Genomic DNA, 20,450 nt, shown 5'->3' with positions numbered 1-20,450 from the left:
GTATATCGTTTAAAAGACGTCATCAGGTCTGTCCTCGACCAAAGATTTTCCAGCTCAATTAGACGCTGTTAATTCAACTGATTAATCGATTAGTCATCACATGTTTATCATTAATTATTCATCTATTTATTGATTTTTGTGCCATTGGAATTCCATTGCTGAGACAAAATGTTATGTCATGTCATTAACGCTGTGGTTCATTGCAAAGAAATACAGAGCTGTAATAAACAGCGAGTAGTTATATAAATATATTTTACAAGCACGCATTAACGTTGACAAAATGAGTGAATATTTTGTTAATTTATTTCAACACAGTAAAATATAAGCACGCACATTAGGATAAGCACACAGCAACTGAGATAATTTAGCTTCCCTGGACTGAATGAACACTTGGATATGCCTAATAGTGCATATTTATGGGAGCTATTAAAAGTTAGAACAAGCGGCCACGCTGAATGACTAATGTTAGGCTCTTAACATGTTTGTTTGAAAAGTTTGCATTTCATCTTCTCTAGGCCATCTTTACCATCTTAGTATGATCCCACATTTTGGATTCCCTCCCAGACATGTGCAGTCAATTAATAATCAGCCATATACATGTTTATCTTTAGTCTTCATGTGGAGTTTGATATGTACTTTTTTTAATCTGTGAACTATGTGGAAACAAAAGTTAGATGTACAAGACTAGGGTTTGATGGAATATTAGAGATGTTACCCTTCTTCTTGAGTGGATTTTAGGGTGTAAATAGAGTTCCGTCTTAGGTTTTGTTATACTTTATGGTTTGTATACTCCTCGGTGTACTCTCCTAGATGTTTTTAGGTGGACTCTGATGTGATCTATGAGCCCAATAACCAGCAGGCAGCTCAAACGGCAGAACGGGGAGAAAGAAGATAGCCCTAGCATGCACAGGTTTTATAGACAGCAGGTTCTCTCTGGACAGCAGATGAGTTAAGGCATTTAAAAGTCTACGTGCCCTTCACATCTAATTGGTACTTAACTTTGACCTGATAATAAACCACTATGCTCTGATTCATCTTTTACAAGACCTGGGTGAAACACAGACTCCTCCTGTCCTGCCCACAAGAGTCTCACAGGTTTTTGTCCCACAGTGCCTTTTCTTTCAGTGTTTCCCCTTCTCTCTAATACAGTCACGTCTCTTTATTTCACCCCATCATTTCTCCCTCTCACTTGGCTTTCCAATTCACCAGAGGCGGATACGAGGAGGCGGATCAGCAGTGAAAATATAATAATTGAAAGGGAGGATTCCGCTCCGTAATTTAGTACCGCAGGTTTGATCTGTTCTTGAAGTTCATTATAAAATCAGTTTCAATTACAACAAGGCGGACTGCTGGGTATCAAGGCCAGCCTAATGCCTTGTTAATGAGGCACTCGGAAACTCACACACACACAAACACACACATCCTGCTCTCATTACGTACAAATCGGAGAACTGCAACCTCCCTGCCCTGTTCTCCCCTAATGAATGCCAGTGTTGTGTTTATGGCTGCGGGGATGTGAGCTGGTTTCTGTACTCCTCTTGTGAGACCAGGCCCAGTTAGCCTAAACACTACCACAACAGATTATGCACTATAGTCTCTGTCTGCAATGACTGAACCGTGCCATAAAAATCTCCCCCCGCCTTTCATCCGCCGCTGCGGTCCTGCCATCCATTTCTGACTCACGCACGCACTGGGTGAATACCCAAAGGCGTAATGTGTTTCCCCTTAATGAAAACCATGCACAAACTCTAATGAAAAGGATGAAGAGCATTGATTGGGCTGACACAAACACCAGCTTACAGACACACATACACATGTTCAGTCAGATAAATTGGATTGGATCCACTGATCGAAGGGGATCCTGAAAGATTGTTTCTTTCCTGTTACACTAATTGATCGGAGCACCTCCTTTGTTGATGTGACAGATTTAGTTGTTAGCACAAATCAATGTGTGAGGAGTGATAACACAAGAGCTGCAAAGTTGTCAGACTCATTGTGTGCTCTTGTCTTGCTTAGAAGAATTTGTCAACCGACACTCACCGGTGTACCACAGCATGTAGGCATGCACGTAGGCAACCAGCACAGAAACACATGCAAACAGCATGTAGAGTGCCAGACTGGTTTGGACCAGTCAGACAGACTGGTTGATGAGAGAAGGCGCTAAAGCCACTTGGCCCACTACTCTGCCGCATGGTGAGGGCAGAGCAACCGCAACGCTGTCACTCCGCTGTAAATCCACAGACACATTGGGACAGTCAGACAAAAACAGACGGAGAGAGCATGTCCACCACAGGAATCTGTGGTCTGGAATCACTGCTATCCGAAGAATTTCAATTGCGCTCCTCTATCGCTGCATAAATGAAGGCCACTGTTTCGAGGAGGAAATATACTTCATTGAAAAATTTGGCAACTCAAAACTGTTAAGTGGCTGTGGTTTGTGTCTAACAAAACATTTACCCCCCATGAACAGACATACACATAGCAGGAGGCCTCAGTAGCATGTAGTTAATCTGAAGTGTCTGTAACAGAATAAGTAAATCATACTGAAATGGTCCTGCCTCACATAATCACATACTTAAGGGATGGAGGGAGATGTCTATCAACAACATTCTGTTTGCCAAGGAATTTTGCAGATTTGTACATATTTCTCATTTTCCTGTGGTGTTAAATAGTACTTTAATGATCTTTAGATTCCTTCACTCGCCCAGTCGTAGCCACTGACCAACCACACCTAGTACAGGCCCACGTCTCTGTTCTGCAGCCAGTTCCTTTGCTGGATTTCGGCAACGCAGGACAACCAGACAGTCCCACAGCTGGCTCCCTCCGGGCCCTGCTAAGCCTTGTTATGGACAGTTTTAAAAGCTGTGAACTGACCTGCAGATAAACAGCCCTCTGCCGGCTACACCAGGGAATTAGTCTGGGACTGAGCTCGGTCCCAAGTAGCAGTCGGCCTGAGACGCACAGACACGCATGCCCACACTAATGGGGTTTAGTGATGTCTGTTTCCCTAAGACCATCTGAGACTGATTAGGGGTTGAGACTGTTCTGTGCTAAATGACCAAGTGTATGTTTGTGTGTGTCTGTATGCTAAGATTTTGTCAGAGCTTTTTCTTGTCAACTTCAGCTTCAGCAGCTCTTAGGCTCAGCAGGAAAAAGTAAACTAAAAGAAGTCATATTTCATTTCGCTGCGAGGGTTTCGGCAGACACTTTGCAGACACCCATAGGACAAAGACAATTTCTACAAGAACAAGTCAGATCATTATTGATTTCCAGGATCTCAAATGAGAACATAAGTGCTGGAAACAGTAAATGTTGTGCCATGAAGAAATATGACTTTTAGCTGAGGGCCTTAACACCCTCCCACAAACCAAGACAGTGCCTTTTCCCCCTCCAGTCCTTTTCCACAGCACTTTAGTACTCTGACTGTTTATTGGTTCTGAGGATGTTATGACTCCAATATGCCTGGACCTATTACAGCTGTGGAATAGATCACCGCTAATATAATCAGGCCAAGCACCAAAGGTCAAAGGTCAGGGGGGGTTTCTCAGTATAGTTGCCATGGAGAAGTCTATTGTTTGGTTAACTGATGGTATCTCCTCTCCTCTCCTCTCCTCCTTTTCTCTTCTCTTTTTTCTCTTCTCCAGACGTCTGGAGCAGAATGGGATTAAGTCCGTCCCTCCCGGAGCCTTCTCTCCGTACAAGAAGCTGCGTAGGATGTAAGTACAACAGTGCAATCACCTTAAGGCTAAGTAATACAGATGAGAACAAGAAGTTGAGGGCTGGAAAAAGAACTGACTGTGAATTGGCAGTCTTCTCAGTCCACAGCCAAGCAGCATGAAGTATTTATTTTGTCTGCGTCTAACAAAAAAAACAAAAAAAAAACATTCTTGTTCTGTGACTTGGGGTGGCATGGAAAGCAAGCACTCAATGATACATGTGCATAATAACAGTTCTCATCTTTTGTTGCTGCACACTGGTATTCCCCTGGCTGGTGTTGTCCAGGCTGAATGTGTGTTGTGCCTGCGTGGGCAAACTGTAAACTGCGGCAGACATGATGAGGGGATGGAGAATGTGCTGGAATGAGGGCTGAGGCTTCGTTTCTCTTTGGGAGTGAACACTGACAGGCTGGTAGTTGAGACAGAGTGGTTTTTCTACCCGTTTAGCCAGCTGTCCGCTCACCCAGCCAGCGTGCACGGGTCAGCCAAACCTATAACTCCCAACACCAACGGCCCCGACCAACATAGAAGCAGCGAGACGGAGCAAAACCTTAAGGTCAAAGAGTTTCTCTGCATTTCTTACAGGATTCCACTCTTGTTTATCATCCAGCTCCGAAAAAAGTTTGAAGTTCATTTGAGGTGAATATGGAGCAGTCAGCAGGGACGTGCAGTGCATTAATTTTGTCTAAGTGACAGACAAAGACTTCATTTTATTGCATCATATCAGTTAAATTTAACAAATGGCAACATATAAAACTCCATAAAAAGTTCACTGAAGCAGCTGCTAGCTCATTAAAGTTCCTCTGACTTTGACTTGTGGGAAAATTTATAGTTTTGTTTAAAAAAGAGTGAGAGATGTCACTTTTTGGTCTTTTTTTTCTTACTCATGTACTGTAGAGTAAACTATATTGGTATATTTATTAAGGGTTACCTAAATAAAAGGCATACTTGTTGTTTTAAAAAATCAATGCGGTCAGACTCTGATACTGGCTTTTGTGAGAATCATAGAAAAGATTTAGATTTTTTTTTTTTCATCACCGAATTAACAAAGTACAGCGATGGAAAAAAAAGTTTTTAAACATTTATGATTGATTACATTAAGAATCACTCTTAAGTCACTGAACTCTACCAGGTATTGTGTCATTCTCCAAACCCACATGATCCTTTCTGCACATGCTCTGTTCTTTTGAGGTCAAAACTGGATGTTTCAACAAGATAATGAAATACACGCAAGGCATAACATGTTGAAATTGTCAAGAATTTAAATTTGGTATTTTTTTCTTGTTAACAGTAAACAAAAAAAATTTGCATTTGTTTGTGGCTGTACCCTTTGAAACACAAAAGAGATTTTCCCACAAATATTTCATGATAATATATGAGATTGTGTAAAAATTTTAAGGGTGTCCAAAAACCTTTTTCCTACTACTGTATCACCATAGTTACACTAGTTAAAAAAAAAAAAAAGAAACTGAAGAAGCAATCTTGCTCTGACTTAGCATGACCCCAAGGGATTATCAGTATTAACCCATAAAGACCCAAACATTCACCACTGACAAAATCCATCTACTGATGTAACTGTTAAATACCTGTTGATCAAAACATATAAATAATTGGTGTAAAAGGCAGTTTGTCATCTTTCTGTGGTCATCAGATCAGTGACAGTGGATGGATACACTTGGTTTATGTTCAGTTAATCATATACACTCAACAAAAATATAAACGCACCACTTTTGTTTTTGCTCCCATTTTTCATGAGCTGAACTCAAAGATCTAAAACTTTTTCTGTGTACACACAAGGTTTATTTCTCTCAAATATTGTTCACAAATCTGTCTAAATTTGTGTTAGTGAACACTTCTTCTTTGCTGAGATAATCCATCCACCTCACAGGTGTGGCATATCAAGATGCTGATTAGACAGCATGATTTTTGCACAGGTGTGCCTTAGGCTGGCCACAATAAAAGGCCACTCCAAAATGTGCAGTTTTATCACACAGCACGATACCACAGATGTCACAAGTTTTGAGGGAATATGCAATTGGCATGCTGACTTCAGGAATCTCCACCAGAGCTTTTGCCTGTGAATCGAATGTTCATTTCTCTACCATAAACCATCTCCAAAGCTGTTTCAGAGAATTCATGAAGAAGACTGTGCGAGGAAAATGGTGGTCACACCAAATACTGACTGGTTTTCTGACCCCCCTGGACCACCCAATACAGTAAAACTGCACATTTTAGAGTGGCCTTTTATTGTGGCCAGCCTAAGTCACACCTGTGCAATAATCCTGCTATCTAATCAGCATCTTGATATGCCACACCTGTGAGGTGGATGGATTATCTCAGCAAAGGACAAAGGAGAAGTGTTCACTAACACAGATTTAGACAAATTTATGAACAATATTTGAGAGAAATAGGCCTTTTGTGTACATAGAAAAAGTTTTAGATCTTTGAGTTCAGCTCATGAAAAATGGGAGCAAAAACAAAAGTGGTGCGTTTATATTTTTGTTGAGTGTATTTGCTGAAAAAGTCCCTTTTTCTTCAGTTTTCTCTGTTTTTGATATAATAACCCTCAACTTTAATCTGAACTTTTATGAACATCTACATTAATAGTAAATTAAATATAGAAAAATACATGAATTACAGTGAATAATGCAAAAATACAGAGGATAATAGTGTAATAAATGGTGATAAATCAGTTAAATAAAGGTTAAATAGACAGAAAAAATTCATTTGGGAACTGCCACAAAAGTAGCACTGGGTCTTTTTGGGTTAATGTGTAAAACATAAATGGAAAACAGCTTGAAAACTGAGGACTTTTGTTTAGATTTTTTTATTGTTACCAAAAAAATAATCAAACTCCTTTTAGGAATAGACATGCAAATTTGTGCTTTTTCATTAAAAATTCAAACAGGATAGATTTTACGGTAGTGTGACATGCTGCCCTCTCCCAAACTGACACGGCCTGCTACTGTTACTGCTGATTCTGCATTTAGCAACAACAATCCATGGCTGCATGTCTGTGTTGACCCTCTCGGCCTCTGTTGATTCAGCTGGCTGTTTGCCCTCACTGGCCCAGTCTGTCCTGTGTCCAACGCTGTCATTACACAGCATGTGTAGACAGCGCTCATACATCATCTTGAATATGGTCACTGTCCTGGATCGAGTCAGATTTTTTTTTTTCAATCATGATTATGTAGTGGCAGCTTTCTGGCATATTATGTATGTAAAGTAGTTAAGTACTTTAGGTCAGAAAAAGTTTTAAATAGGCTTTTATGCAAGCATCTGGGTATTTGTTTGTTTATTTATGGTGTGTGCAGTTATGTGTGCAATGCCTCCCTTGACCCTGAGTATCCCCTTGTCCCAGTATATGAAACCACACACATTCTCTCTCACCTTGTCCCAGTTTGGATGACCTACACATGAACCGTTTCTCAAGACACGGATGCAGTAACAGCGCCTGCACACCGACACATACACAAACACACCAGTGTCTGAGTTTACTGACACACACCGCTGCAGATGTTGGCTCCTTCGCCACGTTTTCTTTTCCAGGAAACCTCAGTCCTTTGCAGGAAGACGAATGGGTACTTATTTAACTGTTACCCCCAAATGAGAAAATATCCCTCTTCTTCACCACATGATGATTTTCCTTCAAAGGTATCCAGTCGACTGGAGTTCAGTCCACATACTCCATTAACTCTCTCTTCATCTGTCTTTCTCTCTTTCTGCCTTTTACTGTTGCATTCACTTGCACAGAAAAACACAGTAACACATAGACACACAGGCTTAGTGGTTATCCTGTGGGGAGAGGCCTGTGGATCCTATTAACAACGCCAATGTTCAGAGGCAGTCTACTGTATTTCGCTTTGGTTTTTGGCTCTGTACACCATTTTAACTTGCACACAGACACAAGCACACACCTTGATGCAACACAGGGCCAGTTGATAGGCCGCAAGTAATACAAGTAAATGTTTAGATTGGCTCTGAAGCTCTGAAACTCCGTCCGTCCGCTTCATTTCATCAAATCCCTTGAAGGTGCGCACCATCAAATACAGGAGAGACATGGAATCGAACCAATTCACACAACATTTACCCCAAAAACTTTACAACCCAAAGTCCCCCCCACTGGTAATACCCAGATAACACACGGGTCAGGGACTTATGCGTTGAGTTTTTCCAACATTTTCAACATCCTCCATCACTTTTATTGACTCTTTGGCCTTCTTCCATAACCACAGAGACCTGAGCAACAACCAGATCTCAGAGATAGCTCCCGATGCCTTTCAGGGTCTGCGCTCCCTCAACTCCCTGTAAGTGTCCGGGACTGAGTTTGTGTACATAAATATCCTCTCCGTTGTCATATTCCATGTGTAAATCATGTCTGTGTTGTGATTTTCCAGTGTGCTGTATGGAAATAAGATCACCGACCTGCCCAAGGGGGTGTTTGACGGCCTGTACGCCCTGCAACTGCTGTAAGTAGAACACACACGCTCTGCTGATACTCTGCAGACATATACAGAATACCAAAAACCCTTTACTCCCACTCAGTGAAGGAGTCATAACCTTCAGATAAACTTTGTACCTGAGCATACTTTTCTAGATGGAATGTATAATGAATGAATGCATAAAGAAACAGTGACAATCTGCATCTGCTCCTTCTTCTCCTCCACTCCTTCATCTTTCTCTATTTTCCTCCCTTTTTATATTGTTTTATTTTTTTATTTTCTCAGGTTGCTGAATGCCAATAAGATCCACTGCGTTCGTGCCAACGCCTTCCAGGACCTGCAGAATCTCTCGCTGCTATCGCTGTACGACAACAAGATCCAAACCCTCGCCAAGGGCACCTTCACTTCACTAAGAGCAATACAGACCCTGTGAGTCAAACACACACACACATATATATACTGCTGCGCACACTCCTGACACTATAAAACATGAGCCAACACAGAAGTTGTTTACTCCCAGGTCTGTGTAATAACACAGGAATGGAATCATGAGGTGGAGAGGAGAATAAATCTATCATCTCCACAAACACACGGACACACATGGTTTCGACGGCCAGATTGAGATCAGACACAGCACACACCCACTGTTTTCACCACAGTTACTGACACACCACCCATCATGGCTAAATAAATATCCCCCTTTATCTATTTTAATAAGAAATCTGAGCAACTCTATCAGTACAGACCCCACACCATGGGTTCTGAAACTCACTGCTATGTTGAACATTTTCAGCGTTATCGTGCAAAAAGCTGTATTGTAAACACTCAGATAACACACCTGTTGCAGAGGATGGATATTGCTGCACAAACCCACATTCACACACACACACACACACACACACTCTGCGGTGGGTTTCAGGGTCTCAGTCAAAAACAAGCCTGTTGTTTTGTCCGCATCCTGAAGAAGGAGTAAAAATACATATAGCACCTTCCCCCTGGTATGCGGCCATTCAAAGCCCCAGAATAATCCACGTCTGCGTCTCATCTGCAAATGTGATCAAAAATAAGTTTTTATTCCCTGATGAAAACTCTGTGAAGATGAAATGCATAGACTCTGGTGTCTGTGAAGTTAAAAAAAAGCCGTTTATTTTTGCATCCGATTGCCTCAGACTTGTTTCTGGCTGTTGCATTTCACATTTTGAGTACCAATTATCAGCATTTTGACTGTCTTTTTTACTCTTTTACTTGAAAAAAACATTTTATAATATAAATAAAACCTGTGATAGATTTTCTGGTGTCAAGTTATATGCTTTTTTTCCAGTTCATTAGGGACACATAACTAAAAATGCCACAATCTCCACCTTTATTTTAGCCTTTATATTAACAGAGTTCACTCGAAATACAAAATTTATTGTGTTTAATTGGTATGCATTGCCAGCTACACTTACAGTCACGTAGTATACGGAAGTATAACTTATTTAATCCCATCCCTTCTCCACACAACAGTCTATCTTTTTGCTTCCTGTCAGCATAATGTATGAAAAATCAATTCCCTTTTCATCTTTTGTAAATAGTTAACTTCACTTATTATTTTCACATACACATACATATATTAACATACCAGAAAAATAAATAAATAAATAAATATATACATCCTTGAAGGCAACTCAAAATGAATACACAATAAAGTAAACAATTAAATAAGACTAATTTTTATGTAATTATAACTGAAACATATGGCATTAAAGAGTTTCAGCTCATCACGTCAATGGTCAGATTAGTAGTTATTGTTCTTTTACTAATAATTAACTTTAATCAGATCAATACAGCCTCAGTTTACACATATCTGGTTACATTTCCTTCTACACAAACTACCATGGATTGTTTTTTTTTTTTTTTTTTAAATCTCCTTTACAAGTACCCCATACCACATGCAGAGGTAGATGTATGGTCACAGAAAAAATTATTAGACCATCAAAAGTCATCAAAAACAATGGTTATGCAATCAAGTACTAACTCCTGTGTGTATCATGTGACTAAAACAGACAGAAAAAAAAAACATGGAATGCCTAAAAGCACTGTTTTTAGCAGTACAATGCCATAGATATTGATGTAAGAACTGAAGTGATATTGGTTATTATGGTTTGGTTATCAAGAAAACCATGGAAAATGACTAGATATCAGCTCTGAAATTAAACTATCATGAGCTATTTTTGTTGTTATCATTATATTTGTCCAAACAAATGTACCTTTAGTTGTACCAGGCATTAAAATGAACAAGAAATTGACGAAAACAAATGTGGTCTAATAACTTTTTCCTCAACTGTATATCGGTGTTTCATCCTTTTCTTCAGGCTCAAAATGAAGATAAAGCTGCTGATTTTCAACCAAATAAGAATTGTCTGCATAAATAAGTCTCTAATGTGACATAACAGAGCTGCAATCTCATACTGTCCATGAAAATATGATCAGTTCATCCCGCTGTCGTTTGACCTTTTTGACCTTTTCTTTCCTGTCTTTTCCTACCTACCTCTTATCCCCTCCCCTCCTCAGTCACCTGGCCCAGAACCCTTTTATTTGTGACTGTAATCTGAAGTGGCTGGCCGACTACCTGCGCTCCAACCCCATCGAGACCAGCGGCGCTCGCTGTGCCAGCCCTCGCCGTCTCGCAAACAAACGCATCGGACAGATCAAGAGCAAGAAATTCCGCTGCTCCGGTAGGATGGAGCGGCCTCATGTCACTGTGTCCACGCCTCTCTCTCTGTCTCTCTCTCTTCTGTCTCTCAGACAGGCTTTGTTGTTTTTATTCCACTTGTCTCTCACTGCTCTATTCTCTGTCTTTCCGCTTGGAGTGGATTTTTATCTCTGCATTGTTCCCTCGACCTCCTACCACGTTTAATGAGTGATCATTCCTGGCAAAAAGGTTTTATTCAGCCTATCATTTGCTGTGCTGGTGCTACTTAATCAATATCTCCCCAGACGAACTTGGGGCCAAGGAGAGAGGGATCGTTCGCTGTTTCTCCATTCCCCTCCACATTACCACATTGTGAGTCTGGTTTCACATTCAAACCGCAGTGAGCTGAGATCACCAGTCAAGGCTGGTATAAGGGCTAGAGTTTCTGTATGTGCCCACCATTCCTCTGCCCTCTGCCAGTCTCTGCCCCACCTCCCTCCCAGCCATCTCCTCTCCATCTCCCCTCACCGGCTCATCCAGCTCAGGTTTCCTTTATCCCTCCTCGTCCCCTCACTCCTCTGCATTGCATTATGCAGGCCTCACCCTGTGTTTATGCACTGTGTGGCTCTCTGCACTTCTGAGGTTTCACACTTCTTTATAGCCTCACTTGTTTGGCCAGATCTTTCATTTTTCCTCTTTTTTTTCCATTTTTGTTCTTTTCTTTCTTCCTTTCTTTTTTCTCACTGTCTCCTCATGTCATTCTTCCTTAGCAACAGCCAAATATTTACCAGTTCCTCTACACTGCCACATCTAGAGGCTACTCTGTTTAACTGTCATACACCTTGAGTCATGTGCGTCATATATAGCACTATATATGACTGTTCTGGAGCATAGCAAGACCACTGCTATGCGGACCACGATGGTCTCACTGACATCCGTCCCTCTTTCTTTTCTCCATCACAGCCAAAGAGCAGTACTTCATCCCAGGTGAGTCCCTTGTAAACACCTACCATTCTTTCTTTCGTTAATTATTCACCCTCAACCATGTAGTGGCATCATTTTTTCCATGACTTACATAAGTCCACAAATTAAAAGGTAATTACTTGTAATTACACACTGGGTCTCAAACTAAATTCCCATTAGACTAATAACATAGGTCCATTACATAAAGATGGCCTAAAGCACGGGTGTCAAGCATATGGCCCATGGGCCAAAACCAGCCTGCCAAAGGTTTAAGTTGGACCTGTGGGATGAATTTGTAAAATGCAAAACTTACACTTAGGATATTTACCATCATTATAGTCCAGATTCCACATTCAGCCCAGTTTGATCTAAAGGAGGTCGGACCGGTAAAATGCTAAAATTACTGTATGAAAATGTTTGCATTTATAAACTATTCTTTCACAAAACAGTGAATAACTTGAAGCAAATATGAATGACCTGCAATTAAATGCAATTTAACAATATCCTGCATGTTATGAAATATATTTGCATTTTTGTTCATGTTATTCATATTTTTTAAACTATAGTTTGTTGATGTAATTGTTTTCATAATGTAATTTTACTTTTTTCACTCTAAAACATAGAGAAAAGTTAGGAGTCGACATTATTTATATATTATTATGTTATTATTTTACTGGTCCAGCCCCTTCAGATCATATTGGGAGGATGTGGCCCCTGAACTAAAATGAGTTTGACACCCCTGACCTAAAATACACATCCAATATTGTCTGTCGTGCTTACTGTTTGACTCCATTTATGGTTATATCTTTTATTTTTTCAGTCCCATTTGCGTATTCTTCTTTCAATTTGACCACACATTCACAAAAAAATCCTCAAACCCCAAACTACTGAAGACCCACTTTGTAATAAACCAGAATTATCTTTTAATATAGATAATGATAAGATGAAGTTCAGAGGAAATGGTCTGCACAGAGTAAACATTGGGCTTTTAGGCTAAAATTGGTTGAAGACTTCACGCTTCTGATGACATGTCTGTATGTGAGACCAGCAAATTGGACCCATGAGTGTCTGTAAGTAAGTGTGCATTTTAATGAATTATATGTGTGAGTGCGTCTGTTTCTCCTCAGCTCTGTTTTTCCAACAGTCTCAACAGATATAGGCAAAGGGAAGTCGCTCTTTGCTTTGGCATCGACACAGACAGTCACTCACCGAGAGGGGCAGAAAAGGAGGGAGTTAGGAAAGGACAGAGGGGAAGGAAAGTGTGTCCTTTCTATCAGTAAAAGCTAAAGAAAATAAAGCCCACCAGAGGACCCAGATTCCTATCAGCGGATGTTTCCGGACCTCTTAACAAGAGCACTTCCAAGAAAATAACTAGGAGGAGCAGTGATGTGTGTCGAACTCTGCGTGCGTCGTGTGATTCAGTGTCTATGCATGTGTATGTGTGCGTAAATTAATGTCTTTGGCTGATAAGCTCAGATAACACACTACACTGACTTAGAGAACAAATGGGAGTACTATGTAAGCAGAAGGAAGATCAAAGCCAAATGTGATTAATGAGAATTTCAGCCTCCCTGAATGATAACAATGAAAACCACCACAATACACACACTTGTACTCACACACACACAATCACTAACAGCACGGGAATTCCATAATACATTGATAATGAGCAACCAAGCTGCAGGGAATTATGAGAACTTCTACAACTCCATATGTATGAGTCATGTTGCGCCTCAGAGAGGAAAAACCTCATCCCTCTCCTCTGTGCTTTCTCCACTTTTGTTAAATCTGCTGACAGTAAAAGTGTCGCCACCATGCACTTGTGACGGTGACGATGACTCAGGCTCACGAATCTCCCCCGGCTCCTCTACATCCTCAGGATCAAAGCGTCGTGATGTACTTTCTTTTCCTCTGTAGCAGGAAATGCCTTTTCCTGTTGTCTGGCCAAGAGAGGGAAAGTTCTTTAATGACCTGCATTACTGTGTCTATCTGCACCCTGCGCTCTGAGAGATGACACAGCTCCAGAAAAAGCCAAAGCCAGAGGAAGTTATTTCTGTGATTCACTTTTTCAATGCCTGAACATCTAATAACGTCCACAAAGAGGCTTTGGGGTTAGGTTATGGTTTCAATTGGTTTCCCTTTAGTTGGACAGGTTTTTCATACTCAGCTGTAGGATTTTGTCCTGGTTATTTGAGGTTTTCCTGTTCGAGATTGTGGTCTGGGTGCCCCACGGTGTCCCGATGATGTCATCTCTAAACCTCAGTCAGAGGTGCAGCGATGTGCGCATGCAAAAGGGAACAGGACACAAAATGTTATCCTAACAAAAGTGCCAGGCTGTTCTTTCTAAATGGAACATGTGCACACTCAGAAGCTGTCCACGCACACATACACATCTATGCGCAGACACTGAGACACAATACACACGTCCGGAGACACCCACACACTGTTCTAAGTGGCTCCCAGTGCTGCTCCATTATTGAGAAGCCATGATGTAACTGGCAGCACGCTTTTTGGCACGTAACGTCTATTCATAGGCTGAGGAGGTGCAGGAAGCCGTCCCACACTCCCCACACTCCCCCTACTCCCCACGCTGCCTCATTCTTGCTTTTCCTCTCAGGACAGACGTCTTTGCACCCTTCCACCGCCACTCATCTTCAATTTCTCTTTCATCTCTCTCTCTCCTCCTTCCACATCTTCTGTCTCGCATGCGTTTACATCCCTCATGCCCTTCTGTTTCCACTTCCTCCCTCTCCTCCCCTTTGACTCCACCTGTCCACACACCCTTCAATGCATCATTTCAACCTCCTCCCCTCAGCCGTCCTCTCTCTCTCTTAGGTGCTCCACTTCACTGAAGCTGGCTGCCCAAATCCTCTTTGGCATCCCTATCTCAATCTCCCCTGCTACTGTTCTTTACAGCCCACTGCTTCCACTCTATCACTCCTCTAAAATAACTCGCCCTCGCCCCCAGCATTCATCTCCCTGCCATGGTAGGTGAGCTGAAGGATGTTCTTTAGGGCACCTAAGGTTAAAGATTAGTTAGGTCACAACAAGACAAACTAGTGACAGATGTGGAAGGACATGGCTGCGTGACTGGGACCACCCTGGGAAAGTGCAGCGCTTGTGTTAGAGCCAACAGCGTGGAAGATTTTAGTAGTAGTTTAATGAGTGTATGTTTGGTTGTTCTTTGTTAAAGGTACAGAGGACACTCGACTGAACAATGCCTGTAACAGTGATCCAGTCTGTCCTCCCAAGTGTCGCTGTGAGTCCAACGTCGTGGACTGCTCCAATCTGAAGCTGACCAAGATCCCTGAACACATCCCAGCATCCACCACAGAGCTGTAAGCACTCACAGAGCATATTTTATAGAAATTAAGACAGAAAGAAAGAGTAGACGGAGATGAACCAAACTGATTAAGAACTTCTTGACTAAATTAGGAGACCACAAACACCACAGTCCTGTAATTCAATTCAGCTTCATATCCTACACCAGTGGTTCCCAACCTTTTTCGGCTCATGATCCCATTTTAACATTACAAATTTCTGGCAACCCCAGACAGTCAAAATGGAGACTTTTTTTTTTTTTTTTTTGATGAAATTAATGCTATATTATGTTGCAAATAAATGCTAATTTCAGATGACATTTAGTCTATATAATGTATATTATTATGGACAGAGGCAGAAAAGCCAGGTGTAGATTACTGCACAAAGTGAGAATTTTATTTTCCTTGGTCAGGATATTTACAGTCAGTCCAGCTTGTATTTAAAGGCTGCAAATTAATACTGAACAAACAATAACTCAAACTATGAATTATGAAAGAGCTGCAGCATCTGAAACTGACCACAATGAACATTTGAAAGATAAAGAGTACCACAGTGCTTCAGTTTCAGCTTCAGAGTTTGTCATGTCTTTTATGTTTTGGGATTGTCTCTGTCAACTCACTATATGTTTTTTATTTGTAAGTTTTTGTTTTTATTTTAATCAATTACTAGAAATTTCAGGCGACCCCATGTGAGATTCCGACCCCAAGATTGAAAACACTGTCCTACAGAGTTAGAAAAAGTGAAGCAAAAACCTTTTTATCAGTGTGCTCTAAAATGTAATGTATTATCCCTGGTACATGTCCTAAGGTCCAATACTTTCTATGTTATCCAGCCAACAAACAAAGCAACAACCTCCTCGGTGGAGGTAAATATATCTAAAATGACCTCAGTCCTCAGTTATCCTTCTTTTATTTTAATCTTTATTTAATCAGTGAGTCTCGGTAAGATTAGAATCTCTTCTCCAAGCGAGGCCTGAGAACATGGAATAGAAATAGCAAAGAATAAATGAAAACTGTTACATGAATTATTAAAAACTCCAGATAATACAGTTTGAAGTGGAATGGAGGTCTTTAGTTTGAAGGTGGTTTGCAGTTCATTTAATGAGAAAGGTGTGTGTTACGTTAAACCAGTTTTACTGAGTTGTCTAGATTCAATGAGGGGAAACGTGAGGTAGTTTAGAAGATTCAGTAGACCTTTGTAAATGAATAGATGGCTATTTTTTAGGCTGTATTTAAAAAGAAGTAATATTTAAGTATGTACATTTTAATCTTGACAATGAATGAATGAATATTTTCAACTTTTTTTTTGTCTAGCCGCCTCAACAACAATGAGATCACCACTCTGGAGGCGACAGGAGTTTTTAAGAACCTCTCCCAGTTGAAGAAAATGTGAGTGAACTTTTTACTTTACTTTCTAACTCTATCATCCAAGAATTGATCTCAAAATTACATGTTATATTTATTCTCTCCCGTCATTTCTTTTCCACAGTAACCTTAGCAACAACAAAATGACAGAGATCGAGGACGGTGCGTTTGAAGGCGCATCTTCTGTCAATGAGCTTCACCTCACAGCCAATCAGATCGACTCTGTCCGAAGCGGGATGTTCCGTGGCCTTGAAGGGCTCCGTATGCTGTGAGTATTGCAGCCGCAGGCATGTCGGTTTTCTAAATCTCACCATATTTGTACATTTTTGAGCTGATCTGTTTCAACTGTTTCTATTTCAGGATGCTGAGGAACAACAAGATCAGCTGCGTCCACAATGACAGTTTCACGGGGCTGCATAATGTCCGTCTGCTGTCTCTGTATGACAATCAGCTGACAACCATCACCCCTGGGGCTTTTGACACCCTGCAGACCCTCTCCACCCTGTAAGCATATCATTATCAGTGACAGAAGATAGGACGGGTCAGACCCTTTACTTGAAAATAGTCACTAAAGTTTTCCATTCAAAGCTCACTTATGTGCTTGCAGTTGATGCATTTTGCAGTAAAATGAATATATGATGTTTTTTCGGTTGCTGCTGCATTAATGTGTATATTACATTTTACTGCCTTAAGGTTGAGCTCATTTGTAATCCACTGTAAATGCTATATATTCTATAAAATCATCACCACTTATCTCTTAAAAGTTGACTTTTCAGGAGTTTAGAGAAACAAACCTGTTTTCACCTTCATGACGATGCATTTTCCAATGAATCCAAAAACATTTTTAAAAACTTTATTTGGCTTAATACATGGAGAGACACATTTGGGAGATGCATCATTTTCATTTGACAAGAGGGTAAAGAAAGATTTGAACCTGTAACTGAATAAAATATAGAGCGGAATTATAAAGTTGCATAAAATGTAAATACTCAAGCCCTGTATTTGAATAAAATTAGAGAAAACATTCACCACTGCTCATTATATTTTATTATATTACCTCATGTATATTTGCACTATATGCACAAGTCTCCCATGTTCTGTTTACCGCTTAGGGTCACACTATTTGTACAGTTTTGTGAAAATTCTTATTCTTTATTCTCTATTCTCTATTTTTATACATATACTTATTCTAAAACTGAGAGCTAAGGTCAAGCTGGAGTCAAATTCCTTGCTTTTGCGCACAAACTTGGCCAATTATGCTGATTCTGATTATTATATTTCTTAAATTTCATCTAATTTGTTGTACCTCTCTCCTTCTTTTTTCCCAGTAACCTCCTGGCTAACTCCTTCAACTGTGACTGCCGTCTGGCCTGGCTTGGTGATTGGCTGAGGAGCCGGAAAATCGTGACCGGCAACCCTCGCTGCCAGCGTCCAGCATTCCTGAAAGAGATTCCTCTGCAGGATGTGGCGCTGCCTGACTTCCGCTGTGAGGAGGGTAAGTTTTGCCAACATGTCTTATGCCCTTGCTTCTGATGGGATTATATATTAAGTTCCAATGAAGTTGTCTGTCTTTTCTAAAGGAGATAAACAGACTCATTACAGTAGATGGCCGCTGCTGAAACTAACCTGTCTGACGGAGACTGATGAAGATTTTAACATTGCTTTCTCGACCTCAATACATAATGTACCAGAGCTGCATAAAGTGTCTGAGATCATCTTAAATAATGGCTGCTATTGTCCCACTCTTTTGTTTAGTGAATAGATTGCCACTCAGCAGTTCCTAAGCTGCCGGTCGATGCCGGGCTGAGTGGGGCTATTGAGCTGTTTGCCTTATTGACCAGTCAGCCTATTTGCACCTGAATGAATGTTAGACTTGTCTTCAGGCCTCAGGCAGCCTCCTTTCTTTCTTGTAGTTGGTCGATATTACATTGGCGAGGCTCTTCTCTCTCTGTCCTCTATTACTTTTCACATTTTTCACTTCCTGTCTTTTCATTGTCTTGATGCCTCACCATCAGCTTGAAGGATTGTTCTGTTTTGTACAGTCTTATCTTTATGTTTTTTCCCTGCAACAATAATCTTTTGCCTATTGTCCATGTGTTTATTACTCTCTTGCTCATACGCTCCAGGACGGGCGGAGAGGATTAAGTGTGTCCTCATTCCTACGTTCTTCACCTCTGTGGTATCTGACTCTCCTTTATCTGCTCTTTTTCCCAGGCCAAGAGGAGTCAAGCTGTGTGCCTAGACCACAGTGCCCCAGTGAATGTACTTGTTTGGAGACTGTGGTGCGCTGCAGTAACAAGCACCTCCACACACTGCCCAAAGGCATCCCCAGAAATGTGACTGAACTGTGAGTTCCTTGGCATTACTCATGCTAATTGCATCCGTTTCTTATCCTTTTAAGGTATTATCTGGTATTTGTCTGGAATTGTTGGAGGCAGGTCTGGAAATGAAACCAAAGGAGACAATGGGGGTGATTCAAAAAGGCAGTAAATATATAAGAGTCAGTAAAAACAGTGCAGGCAAAAAAAATAAAAAAATACAGATCTCATCATTTGTGGAAGAGAGAAAAGGGAAGAAGTCAATAAACCCTGCAGTTATTCTCTCAGACATTCTTCTTCTGTGCTCGCTGTAGCCCTCAGGGCTAGCACTGATGTCACTCTCACAGTGAGAGCCAAGGATCTCTGTGAGTGTGTGTTTGTGTGTCTGTGTGTGCATAGTTGTATGAGGGCCAAAAGGCTGTCCACAGGAGCACAGGGGAGCAAGAGGACATTTTAATGAGCAGTTTTCAATGGAAAGGGGAGGGAATGGAATAGGTCTGGAGCTTTCCAATACTGCTCCAAGTGGTTCAGACCTACTTACTCACACACACACACACACAAACACACAAACACACACGTAAATGCACACACATGCTGTGTGAGCCTTAAGGCCTGTCATTGTCCCAGCAGGTGTGACCAGGTGTGCTCTTCTGTTCTGGGCTTTCATCTAGTCATCTGGAGAGTTTTGCTACTCCATCATTATCCCAAGTGGCCTCTGCACCGTCATTACCTATCATTACCTCTGAACCCAAAGGCCCCCCAACTAACCAGCAGCCCCCCTTGGCCCTTCCCACTCTGAGCACCGTCTAAAACAATAGCGGGAGAAAGCCCCCACAGGTCCCCTCGGAGGGACCTAGCCCGAAATCAGTCATTTATCAGGGTGACAGCACTTTGTGTTAGCAATCAGCAGGGTGGATGCATCCCCGCAGGCGTGATGTCAACTGCGGCGGCTCGAACATACATCAGTATGTTCCATGAGCACTTGCCACGTTTATATGTATGTACCTCAATCTGTTAAAAAGAAGCAAGAGGGGTCACAGTCAGACATCAGAGCTAAAGAGGAAATTCACAAAAAACACTGAATGTAAAATGTCCTCCTCATCAGTTCTTGTAAAACAGTTACATAAACTTACAGCTGTTTGCAGTTGAAAGAAAAATATGACTGTGGTTTAAAAACAAAAAAATAGTATTTAATTCTTGGACACATATTATCATTAGAACCATAAAACATTTTTTTATTCACTCATAAAGTCCACTTTAGTTGCTTCATAATCTTTTTTTCTATGCAATCTTCAGCAGCAAAATTACAACTAGTATTGCAACATCAAAATTTACTAGCTGAGGGGAAATGTACGATACAGTTGAACGCTTCAGAACATAGATGCATTGTATTATGGTGAGATTTTTTCCAGCTGCTCTAATAAAAAAAAAGGAACTTTCAATGTCAAAATGAATGAAAATGTGAGGTCTGCATCAGGATACATATGTGATCTGATTTCTCTCTGTTTTCAGGTATCTAGATGGAAACCAATTCAGTGTTGTGCCAAAGGAGCTGTCTACCTTCAAATACCTCCAGCTGGTGTAAGTCTTCATTCTCCTGTGACCTCTTTCTCTTTGTACAGATCAATACAGCTGACTAATAATCCTGGAAT

At 40.9% G+C, this 20,450-nt stretch overlaps 1 protein-coding gene across 3 annotated transcripts in view; it reads left to right on the top strand.

The window, feature by feature from the left end:
* slit1a (slit homolog 1a (Drosophila)) overlaps positions 1–20,450 on the top strand; it is a 125,419-nt gene that overhangs the window by 68,531 nt on the left and 36,438 nt on the right. For 2 of the 3 annotated variants that reach the window (XM_030155982.1, XM_030155983.1), the window contains exons 10-22: positions 3,645–3,716; positions 7,952–8,023; positions 8,114–8,185; positions 8,444–8,587; positions 10,712–10,875; positions 11,796–11,819; positions 14,989–15,133; positions 16,430–16,504; positions 16,605–16,748; positions 16,841–16,984; positions 17,809–17,975; positions 18,695–18,827; positions 20,311–20,379. In XM_030155982.1, coding sequence (XP_030011842.1) covers positions 3,645–3,716; positions 7,952–8,023; positions 8,114–8,185; positions 8,444–8,587; positions 10,712–10,875; positions 11,796–11,819; positions 14,989–15,133; positions 16,430–16,504; positions 16,605–16,748; positions 16,841–16,984; positions 17,809–17,975; positions 18,695–18,827; positions 20,311–20,379 — 1,425 coding nt within the window. The remainder of the gene's footprint in view (positions 1–3,644; positions 3,717–7,951; positions 8,024–8,113; positions 8,186–8,443; positions 8,588–10,711; positions 10,876–11,795; positions 11,820–14,988; positions 15,134–16,429; positions 16,505–16,604; positions 16,749–16,840; positions 16,985–17,808; positions 17,976–18,694; positions 18,828–20,310; positions 20,380–20,450) is intronic. The other variant, XM_030155984.1, reaches the window with a different exon arrangement.

This window comes from Sphaeramia orbicularis, chromosome 15 (assembly GCF_902148855.1).
Source record: "Sphaeramia orbicularis chromosome 15, fSphaOr1.1, whole genome shotgun sequence".
NCBI classification, from domain to species: Eukaryota; Metazoa; Chordata; class Actinopteri; order Kurtiformes; family Apogonidae; genus Sphaeramia; species Sphaeramia orbicularis.
This window is presented reverse-complemented; position numbering and strand designations above follow the sequence as displayed.